We start from the raw sequence: 26,284 nt of genomic DNA on the forward strand, positions 1-26,284 counted from the left end.
TGATCCTCTGGCTCGCGGAACCTCGCCTACAGACCTCTCTGCCTCAGTTTCCCGCTGGCCCATCACCGCCGTGGTAGGGGAAAGCTGGGGAGGTCTGGCAGATGCAGCTGTAGACCCCAGAGCCTGCACCCCACCCCCACCAACCCCAAGGACGCTCAAGATGCCAGATATCTGTTAAACAGTTTTATTATCGCTCCAATTAGATTCCACCCCTATCCACACCCCCATTCTCATGAGCTTGGTTGAGGCAGCCCCATTAGGGGCCGGGCCCCACCAGAGCTGGGACATGGGATCTCTCTGAAGCCAGGGTTTTGACTTTCTGGGTGCTTCCGCCATCTCTCTCCGATCTGTCCGCGCTCTGGACTGGGCTGGCATCTTGGCTATGTTCTTCTAGTCCTGGCCCTGGGGCCGTCAGTGTCTGGGACCGTCCAGTTGCCCATGTCAGTGGGGCTTGGGGACGTGGCCATCCACATAGAAGTTCCTGGTGATCTTGGGCAGGGTGAATTCGGCCCCTTCCAGCTCAGGCGTCAGCACGATCTGGCAGCCCAGCCGGGAGTTCTCTTGGAGGAGAGGGGCCATATCCAGCATGTCGTCCTCCCTGGAGTAAAGGGCGGCAGCAGTTGTTAATGGATCCAGGGGTAGGGGCCAGAAGGGAAGCTCTCCCGCCAGCAGCTGGAGGGGAGAGAAAACCCAGGGCTGCCCTCTGCTATGGCCTGGGTGGATCCCGGAATGCCAAGGCTCAGCAACCAAGCCTTGCAGCTCAGGGCTGGGAGGGGCCACCCTGCTCACCTCTCATCAGGAGGCGGCAGAAGGTCCAGGTGGTCCTCACTCACATACACGTGGCAGGTGGAGCACGCCAAGGACGCTTCGCAGGCCCCTGGGGGCGGCAAGTGAGGGACCGTTGGTGAGGGACCGTGCTTGGGCAAGCACCATTCAGAGAAGGGCTTAAAAAAAAATCCCTTTGTTTCTTATTTTTTGGGGGGTGGGGTGGGGAGCCACACCCTCAGGCTTGTGGGATCTTAGTTCCTGATCAGCGATCAAACCCAGGTCTATGGCAATGAAAACAACTGGACCACGAAGGAATCCGGTGAATCTGTTTCACCATGTGACTCTCATTTCTCCCTCCCAGGCCTGCAGGCCCACTCTGTGCATCCTCCACCCTGTCACTGACTTGGCTGACTGTTGCTGATCTGCACACAGGTTTTGCAAACGGACTTCAGGGTTTCCCCCAAACTCTCCAGAAGGCTGATGACCAGGCTGGGCACCTGGCACCATTAATGAGCATGGACTGGACTTCAGTGTAGCTGAGAGGAGACAGGCCAGACAGGTTCCCTGTAGCCTGTGAACGCTTGCTGTGACCCTGCCACTTTGCTGGGCTGCCCTGATGCTCCGAGGGACCAACTCACTCGGCATCTAGTGCTGCAGCAGGAGAAGGGGTCAGGAAATAAAGGGGTGAATGGTACAGAGTCGAGGGTTTCCTGCTTGCCCCGGACACGTTCCCAGGCTTCTGACTGAGCGCTGGGCTTCCAGATAATGTCCTCTTCCAAACGGTTTTCATAGCTAGAATAAAATCCAAACTCGTCACCTCAGCCCTTGAGATTCTCCCACCTCACTGCACTCAGCCCCTTCAGCCACCCCAGCCCCCTCGCTCAATTCCTCCATGCCAAGCTCAGCCCCTAGCACAGGACCTCTGCCCTTGGCATACTTGTGATCTGGAATGCTCTTCTCTCCAGTCTTTCCATAGCTAGGCCTTTTTGTCTTGGGGCACTACTCAGTTGTCCTCCAAGTTCCCATCTCCTATTTCTTGTCCTTCCCCCAACTCTTGTTATCCCTTTAAAAATTTCTGGACAGCATTTATCACAATCTGAAGTTACCACCATCATTTCTCGGTTTCCCTGTGCTGTGTCAACATGCCTCTTCTCTCTGCATTCAGCACTGAGCCTGGGAGGTTGTAGATGCCTCGAGAGATACTTGTTCTAAGTAAACAGGACAGAATTCTTTCTCTTCCAGACAGGTCGGACCATGAGGGTGGAGCTACAAGACAGCTTTCTGATCCAGCAGACCCTCCCCTGTGGGCTGCAGTGACTAAGTCGCCCACCTTCCCTGTCTGGAGAAGAAACAGTCTGGGCCTTGAAACTCAAGTCATCCCCAGGTGTCTTTCTCAGCCCTCTCTCCCAGCTCATTAACATCCTCACCACATGAGACAGAGATAACCTAGTACAATCATTCCAACTACTCGCTGCACACCAACCACGTGCCAGGTATTACACACCGTACACATGAAATCTGCTTAATCCTCACAGCAACCCGGTGAGATAGGAACTAAATTATCCTACTTTATAGACGAGGAGGCTGAAAGATGATAAGTAACTTGCTCAGGGTCACACAGTTGGCAACAGAAAAATCTGAACACAGGCCACGTGCCTTGAAAACCCATGTTCTAATCTTTGTCATGAACTGCCAGCCAATGGATTCCAGAACAGAACTTAAGGTAGGTCTGCCAGGACTGCCCCCAATTCTCCCCCCTCCCCCAACCGCTAATGATGAAATCAGCTCCTTATTATATACACTGGGGCTTCTCAGGTGGTGCAGTGGTAAAGAATCCGATTCCAGAACAGAACTTAAGGTAGGTCTGCCAGACTGCCCCCAATTCTCCCCCCTCCCCCAGCCACTGTCTAATGATGAAATCAGCTCCTTATTATATACACCGGGGCTTCTCAGGTGGTGCAGTGGTAAAGAATCCGCCTGCCAATGCAGGAGACGCAAGAGACGTGGGTTTGATCCCTGGGTCAGGAAAATCCTCTGGAGTAGGAAATGGCAACCCACTCCAGTATTCTTGCCTGCAAAGTTCCATGGATAGAGGAGTCCATGGGGTTGCAAAGAGTCCCAACACAACTGAGCATGTACTCATGCCATGTATACATACATACACCCAACACTATACACTTTTTAAAAGACCACTCTCCCAGTTGCTCATGATATAATTACATGTTTATGCATGGGATTATAGTCCCTATTAGGTTGAAACTGGTGTGAAATGACAAGGGCCTTATCTGCTTTTTTACATTGCTACCTGGCACACAGTATGTGTTCAATATTCACAGAAGAGTAGCACAGATTAGTGGCTAAGATAGGCTGGGTTTGAATCTAGTTTTGCCACTTACTTGACCTTGGACCAGGTCTGCTCAACCTGGGGCTCAGTTTCCTCACCTATAAAACAGGATAACATTCTCTCCTATTGCATAATGTTGTCATGAAATAGATTCAATCAGTCAAAATGTGGTAAGGGGCTTAAAGTAACGTCTGCTATTATTATCTTTCCTTTAACAAATACTGATTTAATACCTGTTACATCTAAATACCATGACAGGCAACAGATAAGTGTGAACAAGGCAAACACGGTTTCTGATCTCATTTTGGGGAGAAACGACAAAGAAGGAAACAAAACAATGAGAAGTGCTATGCAGACAATACAGCACACTGATATGAATAGAGTTATTGGGGCATGGGGACTGCAGTTGGGCTGAGAGGGATAAGACTGTCAGGAAGATGACATTTACATCAAGACCTGAAGGATGAGGAGCCAGAAGGTCTGGTGGGAAAGCACTTTCGATGGAACACCAAATGCGAAGGCCCTGAGGCAGGCATGAACTTGGCTATTTGAGGAACAGCAAGCAAGTCAGTGTGGCTAGAAGAGAGGGAGGAAAAAGGAAGAAAATACAAGCTCCTGGCGGGCAGGAGTTTTAGGACCCTCTACTAAATGCTCAATAAATAACTGCTGAATGAATAAAGATTAATAGAGCAGGGGATGAGATCCTGTTGAGGAGTCTGAAGTTAACCATGTTGGGTGGGAAGCCGTGCAAGATTAGGTAGTGGAGAATCCTATCTGACTTGTGTTTTTTTAAAACGAATGAATAAAGATATCTCCAATTCCCTATGCCCGGCTCCCACCTTCCAGATCCAACCCATGGCGCTGGGCCAGGTGGAGAACATTGTCCCCGACTCTGCCGCTCACCGGAATCCGTTGGCCTGACCGGTCTACGAACACCACGTTCACCCTGGGGGCAGATGAGAGTGCAGATGCCTCAACTGGATGATGGGAGCAGGGGCCAGGTGGAATATAGGGTTAGGAACTCATGTTTGGGGTTTGACGGGACATGGAAATAGGGTGATGCAGAAGAGGGGACACAGGGATGAGGCTGTACGGCAACGTGGGGACCGGAGGAACCCCGTGCTATTATTAACGGGGGACTTGGCTCCCACACTCACACGTCCCCGGGCCGCTCGGGGCCGCCGGCTTCTTCCTCCCCCGCCGGGCGCGAGCCTGGAAAACACGGTTGGGTGAGCTGCCGTGCTGGGCACAGCTGGAGTACGATGGGTTAACGACGCCCGCCCGAGGCTCCCCAGGTACCTGTCGCCCGGAATTTCCTGGCTATCGCTGGCGCCGCCGCCTCCCCGGACCCCCAAAAGCCTCCAGGACGGCTCCACCAGGCACCCCTGGCAGCCCGCAGCAGGAACCCAGCATTCACACCTCCCCAGGCCACGGAGGCGGCCATGACAGGCATCACGTGACCAGGGACTAAGCATGCGCCTTGGTGCGTTTAGAAGCCACGGCCCTGTAATTACCCGAATAGAAGCGCCTTTTTTTTTTGTTTTTGGCGTCGCTGCGCGGCATGGAGGCGCGTCCAGGGGAGGCTGCCAAACTGGGAGCGCAGTGCGCAGGCTCGGATGAGCCAAGACCTGCAGGGCTATCCCCGACATCCCACCCAGGCACATTGTCCCAAGAACCAGCCGGGTCTGCTTTCTTTAAAACCATTTACTTACAAACTTTAATTCAGCAAAGGTTTGTGAGAATGGGGAGGAGACAGCCCCCCGGAGTGGATGTGGACGCCGAGTCAGGGGAGGGGAGCTGGTGGCCCAGCTGGCCAGGGTCACAGCCCAGGGTCACCTCAGGCTAACAGGTCCTGCTGGTGGGAAGGGGCAGAGTTTATCTGCACCTTGTCTTATTTTCCAGCACTGGGCCACAGGGAGGCCAGCTCTGGGTGATCTGGCTTGGGGATGACAAGGCAGGGCTCATCTTCAACATGGGGGAGAGGACAGAGGCTCAGTGAGATGCACAATGCCCAACAGACAGTAGGACAGCAGGGGAACTGGGTTAAGCTGGCAGAGAAAGCCCACCCCGCACCTAGGCCTGGGCAGAGAGGGCTGGTGGGACTGGTTTGCCAAGACCAAAACTTTGGCCTTCTACTGTCCCCACGATCGGGGACCTTGGGTAGAGGGGCCCGATCCCCAGGCCAGAGCCATTTGGTCCTGAGTCAAGCTTCCGGAGCTCAGCATCTGAGAGGCTCTGGCCGGCGGGGTCTGGGGCCTGGCTTTTAAGGCATCAGAAGGCGAGGGGACTATGGTAGGAAGCAGGGGACCCGGAGCTGGGGTACAGGCCAGAGAGGGCAGGCCAGGGCAGGAGACAGCCATGCCTGCAACAAGTGTGGGAGAGAGAAAAAAGGGCTGAGCCATTTCAAACTGGAAAGTGTGGAATGGAGGCCCAGACATGCTGGGCCTTGAAGGAATCAGAGCTGGGGGGGCAGGGAGGGAACGTCCTGGATTGTTTAAAAATAATAAAAATTAGAAAAGGAAACCAAAGTCAATTGTCAAAGTTAGAAAAGGGGGGACAGTCTCTGATCCTCACGGGAGGTCAGGGAAACCTCCAAGGCACTCGAAAGGCCAAGATACAGGAGCGACGAGGCAGGAGGGGACTCCCAGAGAGACGGACACAGGCGGACACGGTGGCGGGGGGAGGGGAGAGACAGCAGGCTGGTGCCCCTCCCTCTTAAGGCTGCAGGGTTTCCACGCTGGGAGCAGGCCAGAGGTGCAGAGTGCTCCCAGATGCCCCCCGCACTCCTTGGGCTCCTGCTGGTTGGTCAGCAAAGTCTTTCAGAGATTTTTCTATTACCCAAAGGAAAAGAAAACTAACAACAAAACACCAGAAAACCCCAAAGCGATTTGGTGCAGGCCTTTGAGCATCTCCAGCACTGGCCCTTTAGAAAATCCTCTTGCGCTTCAGGTAGGAATCTGCGTAGTGGCCACCAAGGCCCTGGGAGTGCTGGCCCACATAGCTGCCTTCTGGGCTGGGCTCGGGTGAGGGCAGCAGGTGGGCGAAGCTGCGTTTCTGTCCACCCAGTGGGGTCTGGAGACAGAGGGGAAGGGCTGGTGGGTCAGGGGCCACCCAGGGGCCACCACTCCCCAGCCCTGATGGTCCCCACCCCCTGCCCATACCTTCAGCAAGTGGCTGTGGCCATTGGGCCCAGGGCCGAGGCCCAGGAGCCCTTCTCCGGAGCCCAGTGGGGAGGAGCCAACCACCTGGGAGAAATGGGAGATGTGGGATGGGAGAGGAAGCAGCCCCTGGAGCAGAGGCGAGAGTTTCATGTTCAAATCCTGCCGCTGCCAGTTACGAGCTCTGAGACTGGGGGCTGATTATGTCATCCTTCTGGGCCTCAGTTTCTTCATCCGTGGGTTGGGGCTACATCACCCACACCCTGGGCTGCTGGGGGAGGAAGTAAGAGGCCCAGAAGCCTGGGCAGTACTACATGCAAGACATAAGGCTTGAGGAGGACGGCCTGTTTTAGCTCAACCCTGAGCAAAACTGACCCCTGCCACCCACCCGGCCGTGACACTGAAGGCCCCCGGGGCTGCGTGTGTCCTGGTTGCCCTCAGGGCCTCGTCCTTGGCGGGGGCGGCGCCTCACCTTGTTAAGGTGGCTCTGCCTGAGGCCAGCCTGCAGGCCGCTGGTGAAGCAGGACGTGGGTGAGCCCGCATAGAGGTGGGAGAGGGGCCCACCGCCACCTCCGACACCCCGTTCGCCAAAGCCACTGGGTGGGGGGGACATCTGCAGAAAGGGGGCCGCCTGAGTCAGACAGGTCACTGCTGTGCCACCCCCTTTGGGAGGTCCCCCAAAGAAGTCTGCGCTCTGGCCCCTAGGAGAGTGTGTGACAATGCCAGCAGAGGGGCCAGCCCGCCCTTCCTCCGCCGGGGAACCCCGGGACCACTAGCACATGCATGAGCACAGGCTGGCCAGCTGCAGGATGAGGTCCAAGTGCAGCAGGGAAGTCACTGCAGCCGGGGCTGCATCCCCAGCCCACTGACTGCCAGATACATGAAGGAAGCCACTACGAACTCCCAAGACCCAGCTGAACTGCTTGGTGACTACAAAGAACTGCCCCCCCAACCCCCACACCCCACAGGACAGTGAGAATAATAAAATATTTCCTGTTCTAAGTCACAAAGTGCTGGGACTGCTTCTTATGCAGCATGAGCTAACTGATACACCCAGGAGGTGGGATGGACAGGGAGGCTCTTACTCTGTGTCGGCTGGGTCCGTGAGGCCCAAGGGTTGGCTCCCGTGGGTGGGAGAAGAGCCGCCGAGGTCCCACATCCTGAATGAGAGTGGGAGAAGCACGTTGAATGTGGGGGGCCAGGGGCTGTCTATAACCAGCCTCACCCAAATTCAGCTCCACAGCACAGCTGTCACTAGGGAAGTCTGGTGCCTGGGGCAAACTCGGCAAGCAGGGTGGGGCAGTGGCACAGAAGCGGTGCCTGGTCCCAGGGGGTGGCTGCACCTGGACCCCAGAGGGCTGTGAAGGTATGAGGCAGGAGCTTGGGGTCTTTAAGGCAAGCAGGGCACCCAGGTGCGAACTCCTGTGGTTTCAGTAATTTGTCACTGGCATTTATCTCGATTATTTTTTAAAAAATCCAGTGTGGGCCAAACACAACACATGTGGCCAGTCTGCAACATCTGGCCTAGAAGTCAGAACCATAGAAGGAGCAGTTCTCCAGGGACCGAGATGGGGCCTGCAGAGGGGAGCAGTGAGAAGGACAGACAGAGAGGAGGCTGAGGAGAAGCAGACATGTGGCCACAGGCCTCTTGGGAGAGAAAGACTGACAGGAAGCAGGGTTTGATGATGCGCAGAGACAGACAGACAAGAGACTTGAGCGCAGGGACCACGTCTGGCATGCTCCCTCCTGTCTCCCGTGCACTCAGCCCAGCCCAGCACAGTCAGTATTAGAAAGATGTCGGACTGAAGAATGACATGCTCTCGGGACACAGGGCCTTTGGAAGGGCTGCCCCCAGGGTGGCCACGTATACTTACTGAGGGGTATTCGAAGCCATAGCTGTCAGGCAGCCCTGGTTCGGGGGGTAGGCGGGCACTGGAGAGGGGGCTGAGCAGGCGGGACTTGAGCTGGAAGGCTTTGCTGCTGCCGCCACCTCCACCACCGCCTCCGGGGGCTGGGGGGTGAGGCAGGGGGCCCTCAGCTGGGCGGCGGCTTCTCCCAGCGCCTCCCCAGCCCCGGGCCTCCTTACCCGCCAGGTTGCTGGCTGGGAGCAGGCTGTGTAGGTTCAGGTAGGGATTCAGGGGGATCCGGAAGTCCTTGGGGGGCTCCCCGAGCAGAGAGACCTGTGGTGGGAGGGCTAGATTCATGAGGGCCTCTGGCACGGGGGAGCTTGCAGGGCGGGAGGCTGGGGTGATGGCTGGGCACCAAGTGGGGCCTTACCCCAGGGGGCGTTGGCAGAGGCCCACTGTCTTTCTGGAGGCCTCTGAGGCCCGCACCTCGGAGCCCCACGGGGGCGGGGGGTGGAGTAAGCTGGGGTGCTGGAGGACCCAGGCCCATGGGTTCCCGGTCACCTCCAGAGGGGCCGAGCAGTGGCGGCAGCAGGGGTGGTGGCTTCCCTCGCCGGGGTGGCAGCTCAGGGGGCAGGCCCCCTCCTACAGAAAGAAGAAGGGTGTCAGCAGCCCAACCACACAGGACCCCTTCTTCTGGGGCCTGGGAGCCTCTGCTTGAACCAGGGCCACTAAGTTTCGGACACTGAGCAGCATTCTCGAAGTCCATCAACTCCCAGGACGTCCGTGACTCCCCAAGGAGGCGGGCACCATGTGCTCAACTGACAGGTCGGGACTCAGACAGGTTAGGTCACTTGCCCAGAGCTGCACAGCTGGGAATGTACCACACCCAGGGAGGAGAGGGAAGGGGAAGTGGGATGAAGCCCAGAGAGATGGGGAGGAGGGAGTTGGCATTACCTGCAGACAGCTCCCCGAGGAGGGGGTTGGCTGGCTGGGCCCCAGGCTGGAGAGTGCCCAGAGGAGAGTCTCCCAAGATCCCAGGTTTCTAGGGACAGAGGATAATGAGCTGGAGATGAGACGGGGGGCCACAGGCCCAGCCCACAGCCAATCACAGGCAGACACAGGGCATCTCCCAATGTCTGTGACACCCTGGCCATTACCCACCCGCCAACAGTGACCAGGGGCCTCCTGCATGCCAGGGCCTGCCCGGGTGCTGGGGAGACCCCGGGAACATGGGATGGGCCATGCTCAGCGGGTCAAAGCCTGTCACCCAGTCAGTTACTGTCAGCAATTCACACAGTGATGTCCACCGGTTCACACCTAGTCCCCTTGCTGATTATCACAGACGCACAGCGTCTAACACACACAACCACCCTGATTGGAGATGCAGTGTGTGACAGCCACACGTAGATTCAGTCACTCTTATTCACACAACAGCCCACGCCCACAGCCTCACCTGTCAGTTACCCTCAGACACACCCGAGCCACTGACTCGGCCCCAGTGAATCAAACTGGACAGGGTGGCACGTGTTTCTGTGTATGTGTGCGCTGTCGCTTCAGTCCTGTCCGACTCTGTGACATTAAGGACTGTAGCCCGCCAGGCTCCTCTGTCCATGTGATTCTCCAGGCAAGAATACTGGAGTAGGTTGCTGTGCCCTCCTCCAGGGGCTCTTCCCTACCTTAAGTCTCGTGCATCGGCAGGCGGGTTCTTTACCACTAGCGCCGCCTGTGTGTGGTATGTCAGTTTTTCCGTGTGCGTGTTGAGGGGGTGGGGACGAGAGGCCCCTCTATTCCCCTGTGGGGCCTTGGCTTTCACTAAGTCACTTCCTGAGCACCTGCGAACCAGGCCCCCAGGGACACAGTCCGAGGGCCCACAGCTGATAGATGGTAAGCTACCCGTTGGCAGAAGCAGCAGTGCTGGAAATGGAATCACGAGGGGCTGCGGGATGTGTTTGAGGGAGCCTGTGGCCCATAGGCCTGAGGTTACCTTCTGACTCTGGGTCTGGAGGGCAAGCTGCAGCAGCGCCGTGGACAGGGCAGGCCCGTTGAGCAGCGGCACGGCCGGGGGCGCGCCTAGGAGGCCTAGCGGGAGACCCAGAAAATGAAGCGGTCCAAGGGTGGAACCCCCCACCCCCACCCCCCGAGGAAGCACAGCACCAGGCCCATTGAGAACATGAGGACAACTGACATACCCCAAGAAACAGCCTGGGTGATGAGTTCCCTCCTCACCCCCCAGGGATGGACAGTCCCTCCTCCATGACCCTGCCCCCTTGCAAAGGACTCAGGGCACCAGCTCCCTTGGGGAGCGTCATCCCAGACCCTCTTTGTGGGCTCATGTCACTTGGAGCTCAGACAGCAAGAGTCCAGGGAAGTGCCCAGTTCTGAGTGCTGGGCCTCCCTCGCCTTACCCTGCTTGCCACCCGCGCCACTGTGGAGCAGGGGGTTGAGCAGCAGCTGGAGGGAAGCAGAGGGCCCCAGGTTGTTGAGCAGCTGCAGGATGTTGGGCTCTGGCAGGAGCCCTTTGCCCCGATTGAGGGCCTGCAGAGAGGATCAGAGGGGCAGTTCAGAGCCTTGCCTGACTCCTTGGCTTCCCCATGCCCCTCCTCTGGGGCACCCGCCCCCCGCAGCACACACTCACCGTGGCCTGGGCAGCAATGAGAGCAGCCAGCATGCTGCGGCCAGGGGGCCCGGGGGCGCAGAAGGAGACGCGCAGATGGCTGCCTCCCAGGGCCAGGCCGTCTGCCCGCTGCTGGGCCTCCTCTGCCATCTCTGCCGTCTCGTACTCCAACACAGCGAAGCCCTTCAGCTGCCCGTCCTGGCCATATGCCAGCTGTGGAGGGGAGAGACAGTCGTGAGCACCAGGGTGGCAGTGACCACCATCAACTGAAGTGACAGCCATGACCAGATGAGGATTCTGATGACAGTAACCCCCAGAGACAGAATGGACTCTGGGCCCTGTGCCCAGTTCCTGTGTTAACTCATAGAACCTTCTCAACAGCCCTGGGAGGCTGTATCCTGCCCATTATTCAGAGGGGACAACTGAGGCTCAGAGAGGTCAGCATGCTCAAGGTCACACTGCTGGTGGGAAGGCAGAGCCAGGCTTCCCACTGGTCAGAGCCACCAGGCCTTGTGCCAGTGCCTCTTGGGGACGTTGCCTGGGTTTCCAGAGTACACACTGCAGGGCCTGGAGAGGACGGGCTGGTGGGAGAAGCAGGTAGCTCTGGAGTTCAGCCGGACCGCACACCTCAGGCCGAGGATGCTACAGGTGCAGCTGGGAAGGGCACACAGTCTGATGATGAGGCAGATGGTCACTGAGCTCGGGTTTAAGGCTGGTAGTGCTGGGCAGGAGGGTGGGGTCACACAGCCAGTGTGTGGCAGAAATAGAGATGTGATCACGAGTGAGCCAGAGGCCCCTTCACCTGCCTTAACAGCAGTCATTTGGTACTTCAGGCCCTCAGCCCTCAATCCTGGGGGAGGATGTGTTCCAGGCCTTTTTTTTTTTCAATTTTATTAGCTACACTGCACAGCATATGGGATCTTAGTCCTAACCAGGGATCAAACCCACACCCCTTGCACTGGAGGCACAGCATCTTAACCATTGGACCACCAAAGAAGTCCCTGTGTTCCAGGATTGAGGATGTTTTGGAGATGAGAAGAGGGAGCCAAACATACCCTATGTTATGTATCAGTCACCCCCAGGGGGTTCTGGGGCACCCTGGAAATCAAGCTTGAGAATAGCTGGGCAGCAAGATGCAAAGAGGAAGGCCACAGATGACCCCATGTCAGTTTGACTCAGACAACAAGACTCTTTGGTTTTCAGGGTGTTGTGGCTGCTAGACACTTGTCCAGGGCTGTCCCAGGGTGGGCAGATCCTGGCAGAGCGTCTGGCTGGGCCCCACACGCCCATGGGCCAGGGGCCACAGGTGCTGTTTCACTGCACCCCGGATACAGGTGGTCTCGGCACACACACTTTGCAGGTGAAGTAACTCCCTGCAATTCGGGAGGCTCCAGTTCAATCCCTGAATTGGGAAGATCCCCTGGAGATGATTATCCCCCAGTACCCTTGCCTGGAGAATTCCATGGACAGAGGAACCTAGCGGGCTACAGTCCATGGGGTCGCAGAGAGTCAGACGTGACCGAGCAACTAATGCCACTACATAGCACTCATAGTTTTTAAACAACTTTGCGACAAAATGAACCAATTAAGATATGTAGGCACGTGGGGAGGGAGGTGGGAGGGGGTTCAGGATGGGGAGCACGTGTGTACCCGTGGGAGATTCATGTTGATGTATGGCAAAATGAATACAATATTGTAATTAGCCTCCAATTAAGATAAATAAATTTATATTAAAAAAAATATGTAGGGACTTCCCTGGCAGTCAGGGCTCTGAACTTCCACTATAGGGGGCAAGGGTTTGATCCCTGGTCAGCAGTGAACTAGGATCTCAATAGTTCTGTGCAGCCAAAAATTTTTTTTAAAGAATAAATACAAATGACATGTATATTTGTTGTTGTTTAGTTGCTAAATTGTGTCTGACTCTTTTGCGACCCTATGGATTATAGCCCGTCAGGCTCCTCTGTCCATGGGATCTCCCGGACAAGAATACTAGAGTGAGTTGCCATTTCCTTCTCCAGGGGATCTTCTCCACCCAGGGATGGAACTTGCATCTCTTGCTTGGCATGCAGATTCTTTACCACTGAGCCACCTGGGAAGCCATATATATATATCCATATATACATATATATACACATACATAAATTGACCTGTTGATAAATGGCAGAGTGAACCAGACTAGGCTGCTATGGGCTTTCCTTCATGCTCTCCTCTTGATCATGTAGGAAATAAAATGCCCCCTGACATGGGCAGCAAATTCCCTTATGGGAGGTGGGGGTGCCCAGTTAAGAGCGTGGGCCCCTGGTCAGCTGCCTGATCTTGACTCCCAGTCCATCTCTTTCTGGCCAGTTTGGGGAGGTCACTGCAAGTGCCCATCCATGCCCCCTGGTTTCCTCATCTGTAAGATGAGACCATCAGCTGGATCCACTGGGTAGGGTGGCTGTGGGTGGGGGCCTAGTGCCCACTGGCCCAGGCAGGGAAAGTCTGGCCTTCAGCCCACTTGTAGTGAACACTTCACCTTTGCTGCTGGCCAGGCCCTGCACCAAGGCCTGGATGGGCTGCTTCTCACAATCACATCCATCTCATCCGATGAATATAGAAAGGGGTCAAAGGGCAATTGAAACCGTGTGGCTCCTAAATAGGGGGATGGAGGCTCAGGCTTTGACCTGGTTAACTCCCAAGCCCAGGCTCTGTTCAACAAGGATGCCCTGTGTGACTGGGCTCCTTGGAGGCGGTCACCTCCCGGCCAGGGATTCAGCAGATATATAAGCGGGGGAATGAGTGAGCAACCATTCACAATAACCCAGTCATAAAGCAGGACCAGATCCGTTCTGAGATGGGGACAGCCACACCCAGAGAGAGAACCTGTAATTGGTCATGGTCTTGCTGCCTTCAATCTCCAGTCAGTGGCTGCTGACTGTAAGTATATGTCACCTGTGTCCTGAGTCCCATCCAGGGCCTGGCACACAGTAGGCGTGCTGCAAAAGGAGCAGCAAGAAGTGGGGTTCCTACTAACACCAGTTCCCTGGCACCAACATCCACGGCAGCAGACCTGGGCTCTGACCCATATCCCAGCCTCCTCCAGGGTGGCCTGGGCTTCCTGGGCTGCCTCTGTCCACCCTGGCTGTCTGTCCTGGGATGTGTCCAGTGTGTGCTGAAGGAATGTCCACTCTGGGGACCTGGGAGCTCTCTGAGAGCTGGGCCTGGCCTATTCTCGCCCCACTGCACCTGTCACAGGGCTAGGCACCCTTACAGAAGGGCCTGACAAGTGAGACCAGAATGAACTAGGGATTGTTTTCCTAAACCACCACATGAGGGCTGAATCTCTACTTACAAGGGTAGGAAGGAAACCAAGACTCAGAGAGTGAGTGACCTGTCTGGGGCCACAGGGCAGGGCTGGGATCTGGCCATGTGTGACTTGCGGTGGGCTCTTCCAGTGGCCTCCTTGATGCTGGCCCTGGGGTCTGGAGGCATGAGCACAGGGGTGGATGTGAACGCAGGGTGAGCGGGTCTCAAAGCATTTTTTTTTTTTTTTTTTTTAACAAAAGTAGCCTTGTTTGCATTTTTCAGGGGGAGGTTAAGCAAGTCGCCAGAGGGTGCGCAGGGATCTGAACCCCAGCCATCTGGCTCCTAGCTGGGCTGTCACCCACTGTACCACATGGCCTTTCTAACAAGAACACCATTCAAAGTGGCCTCACTGAAAGGGAACCCAGAAGACTGGAGAGAGCAGGTGACTCACATGGCCCCTCCGAGGTGCTCTGGGCTTCACATCTGCTCCCCCAGGTCCCTGCACCGGGCACCGGGCTTACCTGGCAGAAGGTGGGGGTGTGGACGGCTGACAGCGCCCGGCGCAGGGCATCCACATCACTGAAGCCAGGCGGCAGGCGGTCAACACAGAGGCAGCGGGAGTGGAGCAGGGCAGGTGTCAGCTGCCCGGCATCTGTCCAGTGCACGTAGAGGGTGCGTGGGCCCAGAGGCTTGCCCAGCAGGTCTGACTTGGCACGGGCGGCCGAGTCTTTCTTCATGTACTCGGCGAAGCCGTAGCCCTTGGAGTGACCAGTGCGCTCACTGTAGACCAGGAAGCAGCGCTCCAGGCTACCGAAGGGCCGCACCAGCTCCTCGAATTGCTGCTGTGTGAGGCTGGGGGGCAGGTTGGCCACGCAGAGCAGGGCGTCCGTGGGCTGCAGCTGCACCGAGAGCTCCCGCTCCCGCAGGCGGCTCTGGTGGAAGGCGCTGATGGCGGCCTCCGCCTGCTCCCCATTCAGCAGCGTCACAAAGGCTGCGGCAGGTGGGAGCATGGGGTCAGTGGGGCCCCCCGAGGGCCTGCGCCTCTACCCCATGTCCGCCCACACCCACCTCCCTCTAAACCACACGTGACCTCAGGAATACTGAACCACCAGGACATCATGGGCACCAGCGGATTGGAAGAGTCACCAGCAGTAGGCAACAATAGCCAGTGTCGCCTGGCTCCTCCAGGCTTGCTCCTTACAACCCATAGTGATGCTCACCCACTGGGGGCCTGGCCCCATCCTAAGAACTACTGTGTTGGCCAAAAAGTTTGTTTGGGTTTTTCCATAAGATATGCCATGTGGGATAGTAGTGGTTACCCATGTGGTCCCTGGAGCCTGGGTTTCAACGCCAGCCCCTGAGTGGCTCTGAAGTCTGTTTCCTCCTTTGTCAAATGGGAATAACTTCCTCCTCACAACCACTATCTTTCTAGCAAGGAAATGGGCACAGGGCAGTGCCCTGCTCAAGTGGAGAAGCCTGGACTTGAACCCCGGCAGGCTGCCTCCCAGGCACCCAGTTTTTCAGATGTTTTAATGCTTTTGGCTTCATAGCCAACTCTAACAGGCCATGTCCAATTTGCGGGTGAGAAAACCAAAGCTCGGGAGGGTAAGTCACTTGCCTGTGGCCAAACAGTGAGGACAGACCAGGACAAGAACCCAGGACTCTTAGCCTCCGAGGTCCAAGATCTTACCCACAACCCTAGTCCACCAGGTAGGCCTCGAGGGGTCACCTATGCTCAGCTCCTCCTCGCCCATGTTACAGACTGCAGGCAACGGCCCTGGCAGGTTTAACACCTGGCACGATGCCTGGTGGATACAGACATCCTCCATGCAGGGGGCCAAGACCAGTCCCTGTTCCCATAGAAATGACGACCGCGTGGAGGCAGGCGAGTGGGTCAGCAGCGACAGCCTAGGGTGGTCAGTGCTATGATGAGGTACGGGGTGTGCTTGGGCACTCGGAGGAGCCGCCCTGAATGGAAGAGACGTTAAAAACAGAGGGAACAGCCTGGAACCTTACACACCTGAAGAGATGGTAAGGCTGAGGTACCTCTTTGCAAGGTAATATCAGGAGGAGCTCAGACAGGTTGTGAGGAGACAGAAGCATGATCAGTGTTAGGACCAGGTTTGATCAGATTTGTAATCAGATCAGAGCTGGCTGCCTAGGGGAAGGCAGGCAGGTGAGTGAAATCGTGGAAGCAGAGAGGCCAGAGGGAGGCCGTCATTTCGGGAGGCATGTCTCCTAGACCCAGGGCAGGACAGACTATTGCTCCAATCTGTCCCTCATCTTGGGTGTCCATCGTGGGGCATCCTTGCTGTTTCTCTTCCAGGCCACCCAGAAGATACCTGGGTACTGGGGACCCCATCCCAAACATTCCCTCTGCTGGCCAGTCCACCAGGCCTGTCTGACCTTCTTCAAGTCCTCCAGAATAACTGGTGCCCTTCCAATCCCTTGGCTCCCATCTGGTTCACGGCCCCCCTCTCTCTGCTGAATGTTGGGCCTGAAGTTCAGGAGACACTGGGCCAGGACTCTCAAGCTTCAGGGACTGTCATCACCTGCCACTAGGCCACCCCACCCCACCCCAGGGTCCCACAAACCTGTCCCTTTGTACTTGTCCACAAAGCAGTACTTGAGCTCATAGTCGCTGAGCAGGTCGTGCACCTCCTGTGGAGACAAGCCAAAGCACAGAGAATCATGGAGAAATGAAGAGAGCAACCCAGTGGCACGTTCACGAGGACCAGCTATGAAGGCAGGTCAATCACCAGCCCCATTTTACATGTGAGAAAATGGAGTTTCAGAGCAGTTGCTTGCCCAAGGCCATTGCAGCCATACCTGGCAGGGCTGGGAGGCAGAGCTCAGCTATAGAACCCATGCTTTTAACCAACACAACACACTCTTATTAGACAGTCAGGTCGGTCTGAGTTCAAGACCCAGTTCTGCCCACAGGGAAGTTGTTTAACCCACCTGAACCTCAGTCTGCAAAACTGACTCAACAACCCTGCAAATCGGGTATTAACAAGTCCATTTTGTAGATGAGGAAACAGGCTCAGAGAGGTGAAGGAAATTGTCAAAGGTCAAGCAGCTGGTCATGGCACAGCAGTGGGAATGCCACCCCTGGGTACCTGACTGGGGACCCTGTGTACTTAATAAGCCCACATTGTGTGGCTTCACGTGCCTCCCCATTCCCTCCTACTGACAGCTTCCTGCAAGCCAGCTGCGGAGGCGAGGCTCTGGGGCCTTTTATTGCCAGACACACTGTGCACCCTGCAGGAGATAAGAAACGCTTCCGGCTGGGAGATGGTGGGCAGTAGGAGGTTGACTGACTGTAGAAACACCTGTCTCAGATCTGTCCCCAAATCACACCCCTCCCAACACTCCTAGGGTCTCACCACCCATGGGCAGAGAGAGCCAGTGGCAGGTGTGCTGGAGGGGCCAGGGGAGCAGGGATTCTCCACAGCAGGGACAAAGAACCCATTCCATTGCTGAAGGGTAGGGCAGACTAGGTTCAATCTTCCCGGGTCCAAAGAGCACTGGGAAGTCCTGCCCCATTTGGCGCCAAGAGAAGGGCACCCATGGATTACAAGGATCAGCCAAGGAGGGCTACATGGAACAATGCCCCCTCCTTCTCTGCAGGCCTGTGGCATGGGGACAGGAGATGACTCCATTTTTCCAAATTAATCCTGAGGCTTTTGAGGAAAAAAGACCCCTGGGGCTGCCTTAACTTCCGATCTACCCCTAAAAGAAATTCAAAAACGCTTGCTATAGAAAGGCACATTCTAGTCAACCATGAAGCTTATGGATATGAGATCCCACCACTCCATGCTAGAGCAGGAAGCAACTGGCGTCCCTGATTCCACTGTCCCAATCTGGCTGTCCATTCACTATCCCCCCAACATGGCCAAAGCTGCCCGCCCCTTTCCATTCCCCGCCCCCTTCAACCACTTGGCTCCTTCCAAGCCTCTGGTCGCCCCTAGCAACGTCCTCCCTCAGTCCAAAGTTGGTTTCTCCCTCCATCTCCGACCCCCTACGTCCCGCTCTTGGTCTCTCCCGATCCCGCGTGGACTCACCGCCGACGACCCCCCCCCCGGGCACGCCACCGTTGGTGTCGCCCGGTTCCCCCCGCGCACGCGCACGGTGGTATTTCCCGCCACGCTCCCACACGGCCCCCCCCCCCATACCTGGTTGGTCACGTCCCCCGGGAGGCCCCGGATCAGTATCTTGCGGCGGTTACGGAACTGGCGCTCGGTGTGTTCCAGGCGTTTCCGGATCTCCTCTGGATCTAGTGGCGGCAGTTCTTCTTCAGGCACCCGGCGCTCCGCGGCATCACCAGCCTCAACCTCGGCCCCAGCCTCTGGGCTCAGCGGCGGCCGGTGAGTAACGGACACGTCGGCCGCCATCTTGGGAAACCCGGCGCCTTCTGGGACCAGCGAGCCGGGGCGGAGCGGCATAGAGCGGCAACGAGGACGCGACCGCCGATTGGCCAAGAGGAGCCCCGCCTCCCCTCGACTCCTTCAGTCCATTGGGTAAGCCTCGGCCCACCCCTCGGTGTTCAAGCCCTGTCTGGGCACTACAGGTTCCGCCCTTTTCCGCTATCGCGATGTCACTCAATAGACTCGCGAAGCTGCGAGATGGAATCAAGCCACTGTGTAAGGATTTTAAAGCCTTTATTCGGAATTTGAAGATAGATACAGCCAAGCCCCCGTCGTCTTTGCTCAGTATCACTGAGCTCAGGATAACTCCTCTGCCACAGTCACGGGCTGTGTAGACGTGAGGCGCCACCGGGTGCTCCTTGGCGTCAGGTGGTAAATGTCATGTTGCCTCTGCACCCAAAAGACGTACACTGAGGCTGCAGCGAGAGTCACCAAGCCCAAGATCGCTAACACTCCCAGGACGATGTTGATAGTGACCGGGTTCCGACCTGTGCGGAAAAGCGAAGAATAAATACGCTCGTCTCAGCCCCTCCTAAACTTGCCCATCTAGGATAAATAACGCCTTGCCGAGGCTCACCTTGAACGTCCATCATCACTAACATTTTGTCCGTGCCCCGTGAACTGGCCGCCTGGCAGCTGTAGGTACCACTGTAGTTTAACAAGACGAGGAATGGAATCCCGACGGGCACCTTAAACTTGGAGCCTTCCCGCAGACACTGTAGCTGGGGGTTCGGGTTGCCCCGGGCCTGGCACTGCAGGATATGCATAGTCTTTTCTTTCCACATCAAGCGTTGGGGACATTTAGCTCTGTCAATCGTGGGGCCGTCTGTGGGACCGCCAAATGATCAGACACACCCAACACACCCGAGGCACAATGGGGCAAGGGAGAGACAAGTCTCAAATCAAGGAAGCAAGGGATTAAAGGTCAGCGTGACCTACTCACACAGGACACGCAACTGGATGCTCCTATTACGGTGCAATGTCACCCCATGCACCTTGAGGGTGGCATTGCAGAAGAAGGTGCGCCTGTCGTCCATCTCGGTGGCCTTTAGCTGAAGCTGGGCAGGCTGTCCTGGTACCGCGGCTGGAACTCCGTCCAGCATGACCTGGACTTGGGGTCCGGCCGCGCAAGTGACAGTCACTGGGGTCCCCTCGGTGGCGTTAGACTCACTCAGGTTCAGGTTGGGCCCCTGGAATCCTAAAGGCGGGGCATTTCCCAGGAGTTTGCTGACCACACACCTCCCTTGGGTGAAGCCCTGCCCCCACCTGCGTCCTTCCCCTCGGGGTATCCAGGCTACCCCTTCGTCTACTCTGCAGCCCTCACCCGACCCAGTTTCGGGCACTCAGGCTCCTCTCGGGTTACTTAGGCCCCTCCTGTCTCAGGTTTAGTCTTTGCCTGTGTGCCACGCCCCCTTGGGCTGAAGGCCGTCACGTTCTCTTGGGTCAGCCCCGCCCCTCGTTTCCTGAGCTATTTTGTCTCCGCCCCCTATTACTACTACTTTTACTATGGGACTTCCCTGATAGCTCAGTTGGTAAAGAATCCGCCTGCAATGCAGGAGACCCCGGTTCGATTCCTGGGTCGGGAAGATCCGCTGGCGAAGGGATAGGCTACCCACTCCAGTATTCTGGCCTGGAGAATTCCATGGACTATACAGTCCATGTCACAAAGAGTCGGACACTTTCACTTTTCCTCTTACTACACGTAGTCACGTTCCCGGGTCAGCCCCACCCCTCGCCTCCTGAGCAGTTTTGGCTCCGCTCCCTCTTACTATAGGCAACCAAGCTCTCCCGGGTCTCTCGGTTCTCGACCCCCAAGGTTACGTTGCAGACAATCTCTTGGGTGCCCTCCTGTTCGGTTTTCGCTGTGGCTGTGGCCGTGAGCGTGTCCGCGTGGCTCACTACTGTGGCATTCAGCATCTGGTTCCCCAGCGCCAGTTGAATACGGGCCTCCGACGCTGGGAACAGCCCATCCAGGCTGCAGTTAACAGGCCAGGAGGTTTCCATCTCCCAGAACCGAGGGAAAACGAGGCGCGGGGCGGTCTTGGGCATGGCTTGAAAGAAGGATAGAAGTGAGCAGGTGGAGGTCTCACAGCTGTGGAGATCCTTTTCCCCATGACATTCATCCCCCTAAACCAGGGTCCTTCTTTCCCAGGATACCTTGCAGCCTGCATCACTCCCTTTCCAGAACACACACAGCCTTCTTCAGAAGTTCCAAGGCTGTGAGCCTCCCATCTGAGGCTACCCTGCCCAATGGCCAAGGGCATGTGTTCCTTAAAGCCCTGAGGGCCAGGCCACCCCATTCTCAGGAATTCCCGTGGCCAGGGAACACTTAACTCTGGCTCCACTCATCACCCACCGTCTGCAGTTCTTTCCCTCACCATAGGTCTGGAGCTTCCTGGGGGCCGAGGTGTTCTGGAAGAGTTCCAGTCCTTGGGACCGCAGGTCCAGTTCAGAGCGGCAGGAGAAATTGGTGCCATGGTCCTCTCTTCTCGGCTGCACCATGAACGTGACCTTGGCGGGCTCCTCCTTTCCCACGGGCTGCCGGCCCAGCTCCTCCTCCCGGCGGAGAAGCACCACGGTGAGGTGGTCCCGGGGGGCCCCGCCAAACACCAGACAGCTCAGGTTGAGTTGTTCACCTAATGGCTGCCAGAGGGGCAGGGGTGCCAGCTCCACACGCTTTGGGAACCCTGAATGGAGGCGTGTGAAGGGGAGAGTAGAACTTACCAGCCAGCCCGGCAAAGACCACCGTGGAGAGGAGCCCAGGGTGGCCCAGTGCAGGACTGTGAACTTCAAGTTAATAAACCTGCTGGACTTACAAGTGTGCTAGTATATGTGTTTGCCATTATCATTAACAGCATGATTATTATTTCCTGTTTTGTTGGACTCCTTGGCAGGCATTGAAATGAATCAGTTTTTCTGTTCACAGTTAAGGGGGCGGGGGGGGGAGCAAGGAAGAGGACTAAAGTTTATGGCCATTTATGATGTTAATAGTAATCATAACACTTCCTGTTTATCTTGAGTTTTCCTTCCTCTTTCCAAATGTCATCTACCTTCATTCACACACCAACCAAGTGAAATCTCCTCTATTGTTCCCTTTTATGGACAGAGAAACAGGCCCAGCGAGGTGAGGTAGTCTGCCCAAGGATGTGCAGCCAGGAAGGGGCAGAGCCAGGCTTAGATAGTGGGTTTCCCAAACTCCAGATCTGTGTGCCCACCTACCTCCATGACATTAGATCTAGGAAGTCCCCTGACCCCTCCTTCAGCCTCTGGCCTGGACTCTGATCTTGGCCTTTCCCAGAGCTTGGTCCAGTCCTCCCCAGTCTGTCCCAAGTGCTCAAGGCCTAGGGCAGCCTCTTGAGGGTGCTCTGTACAGTCCTGGGGGTACTCAACAGATCCAGGCTGGGTCCAATCCCAGCTGCAGCTGCAGTGGCTCTCAAAGGCACACATTCCAAACCCTGGTCCTCCCCTGGGGGAGCAGCTCTCAAGCCTGGCTCTGAAGCTGTCACAGGCCTGTAGACTGGCTTCCATGGAAAATTTTTAACATCTAAACATTTACAGGGCTTCTCTGGTGGCTCAGTGGTAAAGAACCTGCCTGCCAATGCAAGAGATTCAGGTTTGACTCCTTGTCCAGAAAAGTCCCCTGGAGAAGGAAATGGCAACCCACTCCAGTATTCTTGCCTGGAGAATCCCCATGGAGAGAGGAGCCTGGTGGGCTACAGTCCACAGGGTCGCAAGGAGTCAGCCACGACTTAGCAACTGAACAACAACAAATGTACACTTTTAGAGTATTTAACAAGGAGGCCTCCATCTTAACCTCCACTCAAGGGCTAGTTGTATGGTAGCCAATGCTGATTATGCCTGAGGTCTCTATGGTAGATGAGGGAGCCCGCATGTGGAGTATTCGCCAATTTCTGTGGTGTAAATACTCCCACTCTGGGCTGATTTAAAGCCACTCAGTGTGACACAGAGTTGGGAAGAGATGAGCCCAGTGGGCTCTTGTGAGCCAGGACAAATAGGCTCCTGCACAGCACTGGACAGAGGCATCTCACAGTCACACAGACGGGGATACCCAGATACACACGTAGGCAAACGTGCGGAAATACACACAAAGACACATATAGACACATACTGGCCCAGACATCCACACATGCTCAGAAACAGACATACTCACATAGATATACACGTGGGCACAGGTACTGACACATACACATGTGCAGGCACACACAGATACAAATCCAGGGGCTTCCTCGGTGGCTCCGTGGTAAAGAATCCACCTGCCAATACAGGAGACATGGGTTCGATCCCTGATCCGGGAAGATCGCACATGCCAAGGAGCAGCTAAGCCTGTGCACCACAACTACTGAGTCTGTGTTCCAGAGCCTGAGAGCTGCAACTACTGAAGCCCGTGCATCCTAGAGCCCGGGTTCTGCAACAAGAGAAGCCATGAGAAGCCCGAGCACCGCAACAAGAGAGCAGGCCCGCTCGCCACAATGAGAGAAAAGCTTCTGAAGCAATGCACACCCAGCCCAGCCAAAAACAAATAAATAAAACTTTCAAAGTTATTTTTAAAAGATACAAGTCCAGAGACACACGCAGGCACACACAGCATACAAACACATTTGTAGACATACAAGTACACTCACACAAAGATAAGGACACTCAGATCCACATGCTCACAGACATATAGGTACACAACCATGAATACAGACACTAGTGCACGCACAGGAAGAGCATACACACAGCTCCAGATGTACACTACCCTTTTCTGAGGCCTCACAAAACCGTCGGCACCCTGAGTGATGTACTCAGCTATTTCCTAGTCTATTGGGTTGTTTTGTTTGTTTGTTTTTGGCTGCACCACGTGGCTTGTGGGATCTTAGTTCCCCATCCAGGGACTGAACCTTGGACCTTTAGCAGTGAAAGCGCTGAGTCCTAACCACTGGACAGCTGGGGAATTCCCTGTCTTCTTTTAAATTCAGAGAACCTGGAAGGATTCATAAGAAACTGGTAACAGAGATATCAGGTCTGGAGAGGAAGACTTCAGCTGTGAAGAGCAGGGATTTGAGACCTGGACTCCAGGCATCTCTGCTCATGGACCCTGGCAAGTGACTTTACCCCCGCTGAGCCTCAGTTTCCTCATCTGTGAAATGAGGCTCATGAGTGTACCTCCCCAGCCCGGGCTTGCATAAGTGCTTTTGGGTGAGCGCCTATGCGTCTGCACTAAAAACAACAGCCACTCACAGCCGACACTAGGTGAATGGAGACTTGACACTGACTCCCCCTTTTTTTTTAAATACTTTTCAATTTGGGAACCACATGAATTTATTACCTGTCATAAAAATAAAAGCAACAGGAGACTTCCCTGGTGGTCCAGTGGCTAAGACTCCACTCTCCCAATGCACAGGGGTTCAATCCCTGGTCAGGGAACTAGATCCTACCTCCTGCCTGCCACAACTAAGACTCAGGGCAGCCAAATAAATAAGTAAATACAAAAAAAAGAAAAAAAGAAAAAGTAGGGACTTCCTTGGTAGTCCAGTGATTAAGAATCTGCCTTGCAATTCAGGGGACACGAGGTCAATCCCTGGTTGGGGAACTAAAATTCCCCATGCCACAGAGCAACAAAGCCCCAGAGCCACATGTTCTGTGAGCCCACATGTCACAACTACTGAAGCCCATGTGCCACAACTAGAGTCTATGCACCACGAAGAAAGATCCCGTGGGCTGCAACTAAGACCTAACGCAGCCAAACTAAATAAATAAATAACTATATTAAAAGAAATTTTAAAAATTGAGTAAAAGACATGTCCTTTTTTTTTTGGCCATACTGAGAGCGTTCCACAGTTTTAGTTCCTTGACTAGAGATTGAACCCAGCCCCTTGGCAGTGAAATCCTGGAGTCCTAACCACTGGACCACCAAGGAATTCCTGAAATATCATTTTTAAAATGCTTATTGGGCTTCCCAGGTGGCACTAGTGGTAAAGAACCCACCTGCCAATGCAAGAGACTCAAGAAATGCAGGTTGGATCCCTGGGTCAGGAAGATTCCCCTGGAGGAGAGCACGGCAACCCACTCCAGTACTCTTGTCTGGAGAATCCCATGGACAGAGGAGCCTGGTGGGCTACAGTCCATGGGATCACAAAGAGTCCGACAACTCTGAGGCAACTTAGCACGCATGCACACACACAAAATGCTTATTGAGAACCAGATAAGTTGATTTCACAGCTGCTGCTTTGGCATGCGGTTGAGATGTACCCCGCTATCTCTGACTCTCTCTCTCTCTCTCTCTCTCTCACACACACACCCAGGTCTGAGCTCTGACTGAGTGTCCAGGTCCATTTGTGCAAATTCAGGGCCCCAGCCCCACCTTGCTCCCTGCACCACTGGTCATCTACCCCCACCACTGCCCAAGGCCATCCCACCTCCAGCCACGGCTACTCACCAAACACTGTGATGTTAGAGAAACCCACCACCTGGGACTTATTGCAGATGCCAGAGCAGAGAATTTCCATGTCGCCAGTCACGTTGGTGAGACGGAAGGCTGCCCAGCCCAGGCCCCTGCTGTGGGGCTCCTTGGAGAGGGCTGTCTCCAGGGAGACTAATCCAGGCCCGGGGCAATCTAAGCTGCAGTTTACCACGAGGGGCTCTCCAAAAGGCACCACTGGGTCCTTCGGCTCCACTCGTACCTGGTAGGTCTGTCCCTGGGCACCTGCATGAACAGAGTCTCTGCTGGGGGCTCCAGTGCCCCCCAGCCCACCCAGCTGCAGGTTCCATCCTTCAACAACCCCCCTAGCCAAGATATGAAGGTCTCTGCCTTCGGTGGTGTTTCAGTTTAGTGGGAAAGACAGATGATGGATCACGAACCAAGGAAAGTTGAGAAGGAGGCCAGGAGGAAGTGAGTCAGGAAAGGCTTCCTGGAAGGAACCGCTACAGTCAGTTTTAAAGGGTCAAGGAGGATTTAGCCAAGTGAAAGGCAAGAGTGATCCTGGCAGACTGAAGAACATAGGCAGAGATCAAGAGTCCGGATGGAGCAGGGAGCAAATATGTGCAGGCATGAGTGTTTGGGTGGGTAAGTGTCTGTGCTGTGAAGGGGGCAGGGAACAAGTGAAAGGCAGGGACCTGGCCTCAGGGAGCCCTGAAGGCTGAGTTAAGGAGCCACCACTTTCCCCCAAGGATACTGGGAAGCCCCCTGACAGATCTGAGTCAAAGAAGTGTTGCCGCAGCCCTGGGCAGCAGGGTGTGAGGTGCACTGTTCTCCTTCCCCTCCCCAGCAACCCCCCATCTCCAGCCCTCCCCAGCTCACTGGGCCTCACCTGTGGGCAACAGACAGCAGGCAAGAAGCAGAAAGATGAGCGAAGTCCAGTAGACCCTGGGTGGTGGCCCTGAGGGCATCATGGTGACCAGCCTGGAGGAGGAAGTTCCCTTAATGAAGCGCTGGGCACCGTCGAACAGGCAGGACCTCCAGGGGAAGGAAGAACTGTGACTGCAGCTAAGAATGCAGAAGCCCAGGGGCCACACCTTGCCCCGGATGAGGGAGGGGCAGGGGAATATTTTGTGCCACCCACTGGGAGTCCACAGTGAGGGGCTCAGGGAAATGGAGAGTGCTGGCGAGTCTCCGAGGAGTCTCAGAGAGAGCTCAGTTACACTCCTTGTCCCCAGATCAACCCACAGGAAGCGCTAGTGCAATTGGCTTCCTTTTTTCTCAGTACTGGAAAGCCTGGAGGGGGGCAGCGGTGAAGGTGGTAAGACATCTCCTTCCTGTTGAACTTAGGTGAAGAAGGCTGTTTTGTTCCCAGAGAGGAAGTTAATTGGGATATCTGAACACCGGCCTTGAAGGAAAAGGG

The 26,284-nt window shown here is 55.7% G+C and overlaps 3 protein-coding genes across 26 annotated transcripts; all 3 read right to left on the minus strand.

Annotated features, from left to right (window-relative positions):
- Positions 1-170: 170 nt before the first annotated feature.
- Positions 171-4,802, minus strand: FDX2 (ferredoxin 2). Of its 19 annotated transcripts, none has more exons than XR_015166688.1 (8): positions 4,412-4,802; positions 4,270-4,324; positions 3,952-4,058; positions 3,561-3,688; positions 3,165-3,210; positions 1,407-1,560; positions 790-877; positions 171-598 (listed from the first exon to the last, which is right to left on the minus strand). XR_015166688.1 is itself a non-coding variant. In XM_086409257.1 (8 exons), the coding sequence occupies exons 1-7, from the start codon at positions 4,563-4,565 to the stop codon at positions 826-828; spliced, it is 600 nt and encodes a 199-aa protein (XP_086265383.1). In that variant the 5' UTR covers positions 4,566-4,802; the 3' UTR covers positions 171-598; positions 790-825. The 19 variants fall into 19 exon arrangements, 16 of the variants coding, with proteins under 16 accessions (XP_086265383.1, XP_086265397.1, XP_086265394.1 ...); XM_086409257.1 differs by having other exon boundaries at positions 3,561-3,656; positions 4,016-4,058; XM_086409271.1 differs by having other exon boundaries at positions 4,016-4,058; positions 4,412-4,581.
- RAVER1 (ribonucleoprotein, PTB binding 1) lies at positions 4,802-18,681 on the minus strand. 6 transcript variants are annotated; one of them, XM_086409249.1, is made up of 14 exons: positions 18,192-18,681; positions 16,611-16,677; positions 14,538-15,007; positions 10,753-10,944; positions 10,523-10,652; positions 10,102-10,196; positions 9,072-9,159; positions 8,548-8,759; positions 8,357-8,450; positions 8,145-8,281; positions 7,356-7,430; positions 6,743-6,883; positions 6,274-6,357; positions 4,802-6,184 (listed from the first exon to the last, which is right to left on the minus strand). In XM_086409249.1, exons 1-14 carry the CDS (start codon positions 18,459-18,461, stop codon positions 6,038-6,040), a joined length of 2,202 nt encoding a protein of 733 aa, XP_086265375.1. In that variant the 5' UTR covers positions 18,462-18,681; the 3' UTR covers positions 4,802-6,037. The 6 variants fall into 6 exon arrangements, with proteins under 6 accessions (XP_086265375.1, XP_086265374.1, XP_086265378.1 ...); XM_086409248.1 differs by having other exon boundaries at positions 6,274-6,399; XM_086409252.1 differs by lacking the exon at positions 6,743-6,883.
- Positions 18,661-26,113, minus strand: ICAM3 (intercellular adhesion molecule 3). Its single transcript, XM_086409253.1, has 7 exons — positions 25,754-26,113; positions 24,883-25,149; positions 20,822-21,130; positions 20,213-20,494; positions 19,387-19,641; positions 19,021-19,269; positions 18,661-18,931 (listed from the first exon to the last, which is right to left on the minus strand). The coding sequence occupies exons 1-7, from the start codon at positions 25,833-25,835 to the stop codon at positions 18,741-18,743; spliced, it is 1,635 nt and encodes a 544-aa protein (XP_086265379.1). The 5' UTR covers positions 25,836-26,113; the 3' UTR covers positions 18,661-18,740.
- Between the last annotated feature and the right edge of the window lie 171 nt (positions 26,114-26,284).

This window comes from Bos grunniens, chromosome 7 (genome assembly GCF_055505025.1).
Source record: "Bos grunniens cultivar Pamir isolate PY7600 chromosome 7, Bosgru_T2T1.0, whole genome shotgun sequence".
NCBI lineage: Eukaryota > Metazoa > Chordata > Mammalia > Artiodactyla > Bovidae > Bos > Bos grunniens.

Bases quoted from the DNA above. Each gene is read 5' to 3' on its own strand.
- RAVER1 (XM_086409246.1), bottom strand. From the start codon at position 18,461: ATGCCGCTCCGCCCCGGCTCGCTGGTCCCAGAAGGCGCCGGGTTTCCC. The intron at 10,197-10,522 runs GTAAGGCGAGGG...GTCTCCCGCTAG, and splicing joins TGGCGCGGGTGGCAAGCAGG to GCCTCCTAGGCGCGCCCCCG. The intron at 9,160-10,101 runs GTAACCTCAGGC...CTCTGTCCCTAG, and splicing joins TCCAGACCCAGAGTCAGAAG to AAACCTGGGATCTTGGGAGA.
- FDX2 (XM_086409255.1), bottom strand. From the start codon at position 4,776: ATGTGCCTGGGTGGGATGTCGGGGATAGCCCTGCAGGTCTTGGCTCAT. The intron at 878-4,015 runs GTGAGCGGCAGA...TGCCGCCCCCAG, and splicing joins GGTCAGGCCAACGGATTCCG to GGGCCTGCGAAGCGTCCTTG. The intron at 599-789 runs GTGAGCAGGGTG...CCTTTACTCCAG, and splicing joins CTGCCGCCTCCTGATGAGAG to GGAGGACGACATGCTGGATA.
- ICAM3 (XM_086409253.1), bottom strand. From the start codon at position 25,835: ATGATGCCCTCAGGGCCACCACCCAGGGTCTACTGGACTTCGCTCATC. The intron at 21,131-24,882 runs GTGAGTAGCCGT...GCCTCCATTCAG, and splicing joins CTCTAACATCACAGTGTTTG to GGTTCCCAAAGCGTGTGGAG. The intron at 19,642-20,212 runs GTAAGAGGGAGC...CCCCGCCTTTAG, and splicing joins GGAGAGCTTGGTTGCCTATA to GATTCCAGGGGCCCAACCTG.